The sequence below is a fragment of the Marmota marmota genome, unplaced genomic scaffold (assembly GCF_001458135.2).
Source record: "Marmota marmota marmota unplaced genomic scaffold, marMar, whole genome shotgun sequence".
Lineage (NCBI taxonomy): Eukaryota > Metazoa > Chordata > Mammalia > Rodentia > Sciuridae > Marmota > Marmota marmota.
In genome coordinates, this window is record NW_025999853.1 from 14,559,479 (window position 1) to 14,572,642 (window position 13,164).

At 31.6% G+C, this 13,164-nt stretch overlaps 1 protein-coding gene across 4 annotated transcripts in view; it reads left to right on the top strand.

Annotated features, from left to right (window-relative positions):
- The window catches only part of Cdk17 (cyclin dependent kinase 17), a 94,299-nt gene that overhangs the window by 56,126 nt on the left and 25,009 nt on the right, over positions 1 to 13,164 (top strand). For 3 of the 4 annotated variants that reach the window (XM_048803613.1, XM_048803610.1, XM_015482910.2), the window contains 4 exons: positions 209 to 355; positions 4,428 to 4,592; positions 7,367 to 7,500; positions 10,389 to 10,514. In XM_048803613.1, the coding sequence (XP_048659570.1) occupies positions 238 to 355; positions 4,428 to 4,592; positions 7,367 to 7,500; positions 10,389 to 10,514 (543 nt within the window). In that variant the 5' untranslated portion in view covers positions 209 to 237. Of the gene's footprint in view, positions 1 to 208; positions 356 to 855; positions 890 to 4,427; positions 4,593 to 7,366; positions 7,501 to 10,388; positions 10,515 to 13,164 lie in introns of all 4 variants that reach the window. The other variant, XM_048803619.1, reaches the window with a different exon arrangement.

Consider the following 13,164-nt stretch of genomic DNA (forward strand, 5'->3'; position numbering starts at 1 on the left):
TTCCTACTTTTGTTTTGATGTCAAACAAATATGGCATTAATTAGTAGATGCATCTTTTTAAACAAAAGGTTGGACTTTGAGATATTACATGAAGTAAAAAATTCCTCATTATATTCCTATTTTGAAGATTCCCAGTAAACCCAGAATGAAATTTTTTTTCTTGAACAGTAAAATATTGTTAACTTTGCTTTTGTGTTCATTCTTTCAGGATTTTTCAAGCCACGTTCAATTGATAGGATGAAAAAGTTTAAGAGGAGGCTATCCCTCACTCTTCGAGGAAGCCAGACTATTGATGAATCATTATCTGAATTAGCTGAACAAATGACTATTGAAGAAAACAGCAGCAAGGATAATGGTAAATATTTGGGATGGAGGAGATGCTTCTCCCATTTAATTACTTCATAAACGATGTCAGGTTACTGTCTAGATAAAGTCATAATAATGTCCTTTTATTTCTCTGTCTCATTCCCTGGTGTTTTAGGAAACAGAAGATTGTATAACTTTCTTGGGCTTGCTTACTGGAATATTCCACTTTCAATCCAACATTGTTATTCTGCCTGTCTCAAGCCATAATGAATTATTCCATCCCACATTTCTGTTTTTTACTAATTCATAAATAAGAATATATTGCATAATATTATCTTAATTGTTAAACAACTATTTTTATATTAACATTTAAGTACTTTTGCTATTCTTATAACCTGAATTAATACAGCTTAAAAATTTATAGAAGATTTGGAAATTTGTGGTCTCATTAAAGTTTTATAACATTCTATATGCATATTGATTATCTACTACATTATAAGGTTCATCATGAGTAAATTTTATTGTTTTTTAATTTTATGTTCACCACAGAGTCTATCCATAGTATTGAGAACACATACAGCAGGTAGGCATATAATGTTTCATGCTTTGACAGTCCTTTTTTAATTCAAAGTACTAGTACACAGATTAAATAATAAAATAAAGAGCTTGTTAAAGTAAATAAATTAAAATGTAAACTCAGTGGCATTTTTAGAACAAGGCTACAATTCAAATGAAAATAACCCTAAGAATGTTATAATTATCAGAAAGGAGCTTACACGAATGGCTACCAGTGTGTCATGATATGCAGACTCTCTGGCAAGCCTTCTTTCACTATGCAGAAATTCTGCTGTTTAGAGATTTGTGGCAGTGGGTAAAAACATGAATACCATCACCCTTCCCATTATACATGTAAATGCTTGTGTTGTAAGAGAGGGAAAGGTGTAGTGGAAAGGGCTCTGCATTTTAAATTACAAGTCATGGGTTGGGATTTAATATACTGAAACACTTGGTTGGATAACTCCAGGTAAGTAATTTATTCTACCAGGGCTTCAGATACCTTATTTCTTTTCCTCTGAAAGGTCACTATTTATTCAAGGATACCTATCTTGTTGGCAGAGCCAGTACTTTACAACCTAGATTTCTTTGCTTCAAAGTCTATAACATTGTATCTGTTCTCCCAGATCTCCTAGGTTCTGCTGAGACTTTCTTGATATCTACTTTTTGTTTTTAAAGTGGGACAGAAGAGGGGCTATTAGGAAATTTAAAATAATAACTGGGATATAGTTACATATAGGAGGAGAAAATTTTGCCTTTGGATCAAATCCCAAAATGTATTTTATAATCTATTTTTTATAAGACAATATCAGCTAGATACCTGAAGCAAAATCCTAATTTTCTTCAAGAAATCCATTGTATTCTTGGTATTAATTAAATCCAGTGTGTTTGGGGGTTTTTGTTTGTTTGTTTATTTATTTATTTGGTACCAGGGATTGAACCCCCAGGGGTGCTTCGTCACCACTGAGTAACATCTCTAGTCCTTTTTAAAATTTTCTCACAGGGTCTTGCTAAATTGCTTAGAACCTTGCTAAATTGCTGAAGTTACCTTTAAACTTGTGATTCTCCTACCTCAGCCTCCTGAGCCACTGGGGTTACAGGTGTGCACCACCATTCTCAGCTCAGTGTGTTCATTTTTATGATAGAAGAGTCTTGCCATTATGTTTGCCAGTGATATTTAGGAATAAAATAAGCACAGTATGCATCTTTGTGTTTCTGGGACATATTTATGGGTGGGGGAAGGGTAGTATTAGGTATTGAACCCAGGGCTACTCTACCATTGGACTGTATACCCAACCCTTTTTACTTTTTATTTTGAAATAGTCTTGGTAAATTGGTGGCCTTGGATTGGTGATCCTCCTATTTCAATTGCCCAGGTAGTAAGGATTATAAACATGAACCACTGCACCTGACTAGGGCACTGGTTTGTTTGTTTGTTTGTTTGTTTTTGGTACCAGGGATTCCAGGGATTGAACCCAGAAACGCTTAAACACTGAGCCACATACCCAGCCCCTTTTATTTTTTATTTTGAGAAAGGGTCTTGCGTAGTTGCTCAGTACCTTGATAAATTGCTGAGGCTGACTTTGAATTCACAATTTTCCTGCCTCAGCTGATCCTCCTGCCTCTGCCTCTCTAGCCACTGGTATTACAAGCATGCATCATGACACCCGGATAGGTCATATCTTAATGAGTATTTGACTACAAGACAGACCTCTTTTATAAAAAAGCTATGACTTAAAGAAAATGAACCTACTTTGAGAGCTAGTTAATATTTTGGACTAATTGCATATTTTCTGAAACATTTTAGTATCATTTATTAAAACATACTTAGTTGTAACCTGGTGAAATGTTTAAAATATTTAATTGTTTTAAAGTATTATGTATTGTTTCCCTTATTAAAATTCCTTCTTACAGTAGTAACCTTGACAGTTAATAAAGAAGAAAAAAATAGAAACTCTGTTGAATTTCTTCTTGACCAGACTTACTTGAAGGCATCTTAATACACATTGTAAAGATTACTGGTAGCTTGGGTTGCAGAGATTACAGGTATCATGGACTACCACAATCTGATATTGCTTATTCCCTTGCTTTCACCAAAAGCTTTGACAGAAATCCTACATCTTGCCTGATAATTGCTTCCATCACATTCTTTTCTTATGGAGTTTAGGTTTGTTGTTGTTGTTAGCATAAAAAATTATTTTACACTAAACAGAAGTGTAGAATATATTTTTTAAAGTACTTGCAAGAATAGAGAATTCTGAGCACATCATTTTTTAAAATGTTTAATTTTTTAAAAATTGTCAAAAATGAATTCATATCATTTTATCAAAAAATTAAGTATAAAATTATTATATGAACCAGCAGTTCTGTTCTAAGGTTATACTCAAAACGTTGAAACAGGTTTTCAAAGTCTTGTTCACATTCTTTGCCATTTATAACTAAATTTTTTTTTTTATTTTTGGCTCCAGGGATTGAACCTAGGGGTGCTTAACCACTGAACCATATCCCCAGTCCTTTTTTATATTTTATTTAAGACAGGGTCTCCTGGAGTTACTTAGAGCCTTGTTAAGTTGCTGCGGCTAGCTTTGAATTTGTGATCCTCTTGCCTCAGCCTCCAGAGCTGCTGGGATTACAGCCATGTGACACTGTGCCTGGCCTAAATAATTTTTAAGTCTTATATTTTAGGAACATTTCTGCTTGGTAATAGACTTGTGATTATTTAAAGATTCTTTTTTAAAGATATTTTTTAATTGTTAATTGACCTTTATTTCATTCATTTATTCATATGTGGTGCTGAAAATTGAACCACATGCTAGGCAAGTGCTCTACCACTAAGCCACAACCCCAGCCCTATTTAAAGATTCTTTATATTAAAAATCCCAAATTTGAGGCAGTAATTTCAGAGTCTTTGTATTGATGATATTAAATACTTTTGTTTAATTCATTAATTGACACACCTTTTTAGATGTCTAGCAATAGGGATATAAATTCATTTAGGCCAGGATTACATCTTCCATATTCTATAGCATGCTTAAACATAAGGCACATACTAGGTAGTTAATACATGGAGGAATGGAATATAAACAATCTTGAGATATGTTGAAATCAGCAAATGGATAAAAATGGTTATAGTAGTTTTATTAAAGATTATTAACCAATTTTTATTAATGAGAAAAGGATAGGTAAGTTATTAGAACAACTTAAAATATTAAATATTTATATAAATAGTTTTTCATAGAAATTATTTTAACTCTACTGCTTTGTGTGTATGATCATAGAAATGAGGTTAAATATAATGATCTTTTGGGGCTGGGGTTGTGGCTCAGTGGTAGAGCACTTGCTTTGCACACGTGAGGCACTTTGTTAAATCCTCAGCACCACATAAAATAAATAAATAAGTAAAACAAAGATATTGTGTCCATGTTCAACTAAAAATAAAAAATAAAAAAAAAAGGTAATGATCTCTGTTACAATTCTTGTTTTCTGCTTTGCTTTCTCAATCCTTCTCATGTGATCCTGAATCTTGGGCTGATGATGGAATGATTTTCAAATACCGTGAACCACAGAGCCTATAGTGAAGAATGGCAGGCCTCCAACGTCTCACAGTATGCATTCCTTCCTCCACCAATACACAGGATCTTTCAAGAAACCCCCATTGCGGAGACCCCACAGTGTTATTGGAGGAAGCCTTGGCTCCTTCATGGCAATGCCCAGAAATGGAAGCAGATTAGGTAATTTTGTTATTTATCTATTATATCTAACTTTCTGATTGTAGAACATGTATGTTTTTTAGGTTTTAGACAGCCAGCCTTTATTATCTGATTTCTCTTTGCTAGTTAAAAAACAAATTAAATGTAGGAAGGACAGCAGAAAAAGGGAAGGTTCTAGAAAGAGTATTGTTGACACTACAAAGAAGTAATATTTGAACACCTGTCCATCAGGAAGTAAACAAGTCCCATAAAAAGGAGATATAAAATTTCAAAATGAATGGCAGTTTAGGATGGTGCTTAATCATACCTCAGTAACTCTTGAAATAATCACCATAGACTTTTACAATAATGAAATAATCACTTAAGTTGTTACTCTTTTATTACTATGTCCTTTTAAATATCCAGGAAAAATATATATATGAAAGTTTCTGTTTATTTTATGTCTACTTCCTTGATCTTTTTTGGTGGTGTCCTTTTTAAAATTCATGTTTGATTTGATTTTTAAAATCATTTTAAACATAACGATTTAAAAAAATATATTTTGGGGGTACCAGGAATTGAACTCAGGGGCACTTAACCACTGAGCCACATCCCCAGCCTTATTTTGCATTTTATTTAGAGACAGGGTCTCACTGAGTTGCTTAGTGCCTCAATTTTGCTAAGGCTGGCTTTGAACTCGCAATTCTCCTGCCTCAGCCTCCTGAGTCACTAGGATTACAGGTGTGCAGCCATTGCACCTGCCTAAACATAACATCTTATTGTTTTATAAGATAATTCTATTTACTGAAGTTCAAGTTATGCTTGCTTTATTTCTTGTCATGGCAGATTATTTCCTAATGTGTTTCATGAATTTTGGGAATATAAACTAATCTACAGTTTTTATCTATGGGTAATGTGTGTAGCCTTTATCTGTATAGGTGTAACCCTACAGAGTTGTGTGCTGCAATCAGCTCACACTGGTTCATGAGAGATGATTCTTAAATTTTTAGCAATTTTGCCTGTGAAACGTGGCTCTTATTAATTTTCAATTATATAAGCAATTAAGGTAAATTTAAAAACAAAGTAATGAATACTCAAAAGTCATTACTTTCTAATTATTCTGCCACTTTTTACTATTATCTATGTTGTAAGAGTTACTTCTATTGTAGCTTTATAGTCAAAATACTATGTAATGGTGAGTGGAGTTTCTCCCCATTGTTACACATTCAGTGTCATGTTGACAGCTTGAAGTCTGCTTTAGAGAATTGTTTGCCCCAGGGGATCAGAAAACACTACAGGTTAGGGCTTAGCTTATTGTTTGTTTGTTGATTGTCTAAATCAGGTGCTTGTTTGTATGTTTTTTAAGTTTTGTGGACTGTAGTCTCTGTTGCATATTCTTTTTCTTTGATTAGTAACCTTTAAAAATGCAACAAAGCAAATAAAAACAACAACAAAAAAATTTTAGTTCAGGAACCATACAGAAACATCCATTCTTATTCTATACGCTTGGTCTAGATTTAAGAAAGTGATGTTGAAAATGTTAGCAATGCAGATGAAATTAAGTTTATTGTATCTGTAGCTGTTGATAAGAGAATAGAGTGAATGGCACAAAACTTGAGCAAGTAAAAATTATTCTCAAAAATTATTACCTGATTCAGCAAAGAAATTTCTTATCCCACTGACAAATTAGTATAGTTCTGACGTAAACCTTCATTGTTTTACTTTTGTCTTGATGGAATCAAAAATACCCACCAGCAATTGTGTTTGAATTATACTTGTTTGCTAATGACGTGCTTTCTTGATTGAGTCAGATAGTTTTTATTCATAATATGAGATTACGAAACTTTTCTTTGTAGTTTTTTCACAAGAGTTGAGTGTTTCTGGGAGTTCAAATGCAGCTTAGATACCCAGGGCTTTACATTTTTATCCCAGTGTGCACCTAAACACAAGCACTTTCTTACCAGTCTCAGCAGCCCCTACCAAGAAAATGACAGTTTATGCTTGAGAATTTTTGAATTTTATTTCTCTCTTTTTAAAATTTGTTTCCTGGGTATTACCTATACATTCTTACAAACCCAGCTATACATATTTAAGCATTATATTTTGGTTTACGTTTTCTTGAGGAAGGAAAGTTTTCAAATTTTTCTGGAAATAGAAGGTATGGTTAAATTCTTTAACATTTTTAAGTGTAGCAAAAAGGAATTATGACCTTATATGTGTCTGGTATCAAATTTTAAGAGATTAGGAATCAATTACCAATACATTGATTTTTGCTGCCAAGTTAATTTTTGTTCAGATCTCAACATAAAATTTCTTCAGAATCCCTTTGTAATAGAAGTATCTTCCATTATCATTTGCAACTGCTTATGAATATGAATTGGGATTTTCTTAATATTGAGAGTTACCAAGACAAAAATACAGAAATAAACTAAAATCTAATATTAATTTGGCATGAAACCGTTGAGTTCCATGTTTTAAAGTCCTCTTTTTAAGTAACTATTATTTATTAAAAGTTTAAATTGTATTTCCAGTGTGTAATTGTTATTCAGCTCTTGATAATGACTTGAATGCTAACTCTTTCATAAATTTTTTATAATCTGTGAGTGTAAAAGGATTTCTTAGTAATTTCTATTTGAAGACATTTGAGTTAATGTTTTGATCTCTTAACTGCACACCTATGTGTCTTACTGTAAAAGACCTTAATGTTCTGATTTTTTGTATGTTGGTTGTCTATATTTGACCAGTAATGATAATTAATTATATAGTAGGATAAAATATCTTCTTTAAGGTAAATATTGTCTCATTTTCTGATGTAGATATTGTTCATGAAAATCTAAAAATGGGATCAGATGGTGAGAGTGACCAAGCTTCTGGAACATCATCTGATGAAGTCCAGTCACCTACAGGTGTTTGTCTCAGAAATCGTATACATAGACGAATCTCCATGGAGGTAACAATTTAAAAATATATAATTGTACCTTTGTATATGTTTTTGTGTATATAAATAAACACATGTTTATCAAGCACATAAATGCCCATTTGAAAATTTTCATGAAGGTAAATGACACCTCTAAGAAGTATTTCTTTATATTAATGAATTGTATTCCGAATATTTCCATAGACACCATTTTCCCCCTTGCTTTATAAGTATCAGTATCATTTCCTCTGTCATTCATTACACCTACCAAATCCCTATAGAATATGTAAATTATTTCTCCATATATAAGTTATGCAACCCATTTCCCTTTGTTTATCAGTTATAACTTTGAAGACAGAAGTTATGACTTATCATTTCAGTATGTAGGAAAAGAAGAAGTGAAATTATCACTATTTGCTGATGACATGATTCTGTACCTAGAAGACCCAAAATATTCCACCAGAAAACTTCTAGAACTAATAAATGAATTCAGCAGAGGAACAGGATATGAAATCAACACCCATAAATCAAGGCATTTCTGTACATCAGTGACAAATCCTCAGAAAGAGAAACTAGGAAAACCACCCCATTTACAATAGCCTCAAAAAAAAAAAAAATACTTGGAATCAATGAAAGAAGTGAAAGACTGTACAGTGAAAAACTACAGAACGCTAAAGAAAGAAATTAAAGAAGACCTTAGAAGATGGAAATATCTCCCTTGTTTTTGGATAGGCAGAATTAATATTGTCAAAATGATCATACTGCCAAAAGCACTATACAGGTTCAATGCAATTCCAATCCAAATCCCAATGACATGCCTCATAGAAATAGAGAAAGCAATCATGAAATTCATCTGGAAAAATAAGAGACCCAGAATAGCCAATGGCATTATTATAGCAGACCTTAAATTATACTACAGAGCAATAATAACAAAAACAGCATGGTATTGGCACCAAATTAGACCTGTAGACCAATAGAGCACACAGAGACAAACCCACACGATTACAGTTATCTCATATTAGACAAAGGCACCAAAAACATATTGGAGAAAAGATAGCTTCTTCAACAAATGGTGCTGGGAAAACTGGAAATCCATATGCAACAAAATGAAATTAAACCTCTGTCTCTCATCAAGCACAAAACACAAGGACCTAGGAATTAAACCAGAGACCTTGTGCCTAATAGAAGAAAAAGTAGGCCCAAATCTCCTTCATGTCAGATTAGGCCTTGACTTCCTTAATAAGACTCCTATAGTATAAGAATTAAAACCAAGAATAAATGAGATGGATTCAAACTAAGAAGTTTTTCCTCAGCAAAAGAAACAATCAGTGAGGTGACTAGAGAGACTACAGAATGAGAGCAAATTTTTACCACACTTACATCAGATAGAACACTAATCTCTAGGATATATAAAGCACTCAAAAATACAAATAACCCAATCAATAAATGGGCCAAGGAACTGAACAGACACTTCTCAGAAGAGGATATACAATCAGTCAACAAATATATGGGAAAATGTTTTATATATATATATATATATATATATATATATATATATATATATATATTAGTTTAACTCATTTTATTTTTTCAATTTTTTTTTTGTTTTTGATGGACCTTTATTTCTTTATATGCAATACTGAGAATCGAACTCAGTGCCTCATACATGCTAGGCAAGTGCTCTACCACTGAGCCACAACCTCAACCCAAGTTTAATTTATTTTAGTATCTAGAAAAATTTATTTCTGTATTCCTCCCCCTTGAACATATATACACATGTTCTATTTCTGATTTATCATGGGTCAACTGATGATTTTAAACTTACAGTGGTGAAAAATCAATACACATTCAGTAGAACCCATACTTCAGACTTTGAATTTTGATTTTTTTTCCCTGGCTAGCGATATGCAATATAATACTATTTTGTGATACAGTATCACAGCTCCCAGTTAGCCATGCAGTCACAGGATTAAACTATTATACTCTACAGTGTTCTGTGTTGCTAAACTGTGATGTTCAGTGAATTAGGTATGTTTAAATGCATTTCCAACTTAATGATATTTTCAATATAGAATTGGTTTATCAGAATAACCCCATGTTAAGTTGAAGAGTATCTGTGCTTTTATTCAAGAATATTTTTGGATTTTTGTCTATTTCTCTAGAGTTTTAGGCATTTTGTTTTGTTGCAATTTTAGGCATTTTGTTTTGTTGCAAAGATAATCTTGGGATTTGTTTTGGGTAATATAAAATACTAAAATTAGTATGGTAAAAATCAGTATTGTTTCATTGTTTAGTCTTACCATTTGAAATATAATTCATTTAAGTCTTTTATCTCTCAGTAAATATATTATACAGTTCCTTTATATATCTTTTTGTTTTTCATTATTTTATTATAAAAGGATTTACAATAAATTCTTTTCATAGAATTTATATTTCTTGATGTGATGATAGAGGCAAGTTTTTCTTTGAAGTTAATCTTAGTTCACATTTTATAGTTAAATGAAATAGAAAGCCTTTTACTTCTATTAACAGCAATAAGAAAACATTTTAATTTTCTTTTCATGTTTATGTAAAATCATAATATCTACTTGTTTAATTATTTAAATTGATCATATGTTGTGATATCTGCCTATTCCTATTTTATGGAATAATAATTTCAAAGTAAATCCAAGATAAATTTACTAATGAAATGACTTCAAAATTTGTCCATTCTGTTTTAAATCATTTCTGTAAAACTGCATTGTGCACCTTTGCTTATAACAGTAATAATCTTGCCTTCAATATATATAATTAATTTAGATAACTTTGTAACGGTAATAAACTTTAGCTAATTATTGCTTAAAAATAATATACTAAAGCCCATGAATCACAAGTCAAATGCCCTAGGTTTTTGATTACCTACTTTTTTTTCCTTTTTATAGGATTTAAATAAACGGTTATCCCTACCTGCAGATATCAGAATACCTGATGGATATCTGGAAAAGTTTCAGATCAACAGTCCACCATTTGATCAACCAATGAGCCGAAGATCTCGTAGAGCTTCCTTGGTAAGGTTTTGGTCTCCTATACCTATACAAGCAGATCTGCTTTTTCTGTTCTCTGAATGTAAACACTTTATTTTTTCTTTTGGTAGTTATGGGAATTGAACCCAGGAATTTGCACATGCTAGGCAGCTCCATCAATGAGCTAAAACCCCATCCCTTAACTTAAATTTTACATATAACATTTAAATAGCTAAATTTTATTATATTGCCTTCTGGGTTTTATTATTTTCCATTCCTAAGGGTTAATTGGAACCTTTAACATGAATGCACATTGGGATATGATTTAAGCTATGTTATATTTTATTTTTGGTAAATTTTATTCATACTTGCTAGATATACAGAATACGTATTACATACATATCTCTTAGATTTACTATACTAGATACAGTAAACATATATTAATATATATTAGATTATCCAGTGAAATACTCAAAGTATCACCTACAAGTCAATGAATATTTGCAATATAAACATACTTGTATATAAGTAGTACCCATTGAATAAAATTACCAGAAACCCCCTTCTATTATATTTCTTTTCTTTTAATACCCCTTAATTATAACCATAATCTCTGCCTTTTAATACCAAAGATTAGTTTTATCCACATATGTCACACTGTTTTGATTATATTATCTTTGTAAGTATGTTTTAATACCTGGAACTTTCTTATTCTCATATGTACACATTCTTAATTATTTTTAAAATGCTTAATAATTAATTTCTGATTATTCTTTTTTAAACCACTGAACTTTGCATAATTGAGTATAGAAAAATACTAAAATAAATTTTACATAAACATGGAAATATATATTTATACAGTTAAAATATATATAATATAATATATATTTATACGAACACAATGTATGAAAGAATATAGTGTGCATTTTTGTGGTTAGCTCCTTTTGCTGTATATATCTATGTTGTTGCATATAGTTACAGTTAATTTGTTTTTGTTGCATGATGTTTTACTGTATAAGTATAAATACACACACACACACACACAAGTGTATTATACTTTTTCCATTCTGTTGATGGGTATTTTAATTTTATTCAGTTTTTTTTTTTTTTTTTTAACTATTATCCAATAGTGCTGTCACCATTCCTGTGCATAGTTTTTTTGGTTAACATAATAAGCCCTTCATACCTAGGAGGGGTATTGTTAGATCATATATATCTATGTTCAGCCTTCCTAGAAAACATCAAAACAGTTTTCTAAAGTGGTTGTACTAATTTATACTTTCATCATCAATGTATGATAATTCTGATTGCTCTTGCCAATTTTGGAGGCTGTCTTTTTCTTTTTTAATTTTAAATTTTCTGATAAATAGTGGTCTCTCATTTTTATTTTGCATTTCATTGACTAAGTTGAATACTTTTAAATATATTTCTTGGTCATTTAAGTATCTTTTTTAGATTAATTGCCCAAGTCTGTTGTCTATCTTCTGGTTTTTCTACCCTTTCCTTACTGATTTATAGGAATTGTTTACATTCTACATAAAGGAACTTTGTCAGCTTTATGTCTTGTAACATCTTCTAGTACATCTTCTAGCAGTTGTCCCAGTACTTGTTATTGAAAGGACAGCTTTTCCTGTTGTACTTTCATCTTTGACATAAATTCAGGTGATTGCATATTATATCTTTTGGATGACTAGAATTTTCTACTAGGGATACATATAGTGTTGTAAAGAATAAAATGGGCAGCAAGTAAATTGTCTGCAAATCATGAGTCTTCAGAGGAGGAAGCCCTTGAGATGGCCCTAGAAAGATGGGTAGGAATTTGTCAAGTTGAAATGAGCCTGTGAACAAAGAGCATTCTAAGCAGAGGAAATTTCATGTAGTAAACCCAGAGATAGGAATGTATATGTTATGTGAGGGAAATTTTAATGGATATGAAGAATCAATATGTAATAATTTATTTTAAAAATAGAACTTGAAAGGATAGGATGATCCAGATTATAAAAAGCATTAGATGTCAGGTTGAGGAGTCTGAACTTCATCCCATGTAGTCAAAAGTGTTTATTTATATAAGGGCTGACATGATCACATTTTTGTTTCAAATAATAGCTTCAGGAAAAGTAGAAACAGTGAACTAGATGGAGAGACAGACAAGATGGAGATGAATTAGGAATTTGTTCAAAATTAGGGATGATGTAGCAGTCATCTGGAAATAGAAAGTAGAACACTGACCCTAGGGATCATGTAGAGAGAAAATAGACAGGATCTGGTACTCAGTTAACTTTGTGTCTGAGGGATAACAATTGATGATGACTTCTGAGTTTCTCACAGCTGTTTCATCTCCTTTCCATATATTATATCATGGATTTTTTTTAATTCACATAAGCTTATGTTTTGATATTCTAAAGAATAAAATTACTTTATTCTTTTATACACTCTGAGCACATTGATAAAGTATAACCAACTTGATTTTGGTATATGTCAGTGATTATCGTAATTTTGCACACCACTCCTTAAAACATTTTAAAAGATACTTTTGCCACTTTATTTTCTGGTCAGATGTCTTCTTTGGCTATCAATTTTTATAAAAGATTTGTACTTGGGATAAATTTTGAAGTTATGTTTGTTCTGATTTGAAGTGAAAGTATGATTTAATACCATGCAATTCCTTTTTTGCCAGTGTGTGGCGGGGGTGGGG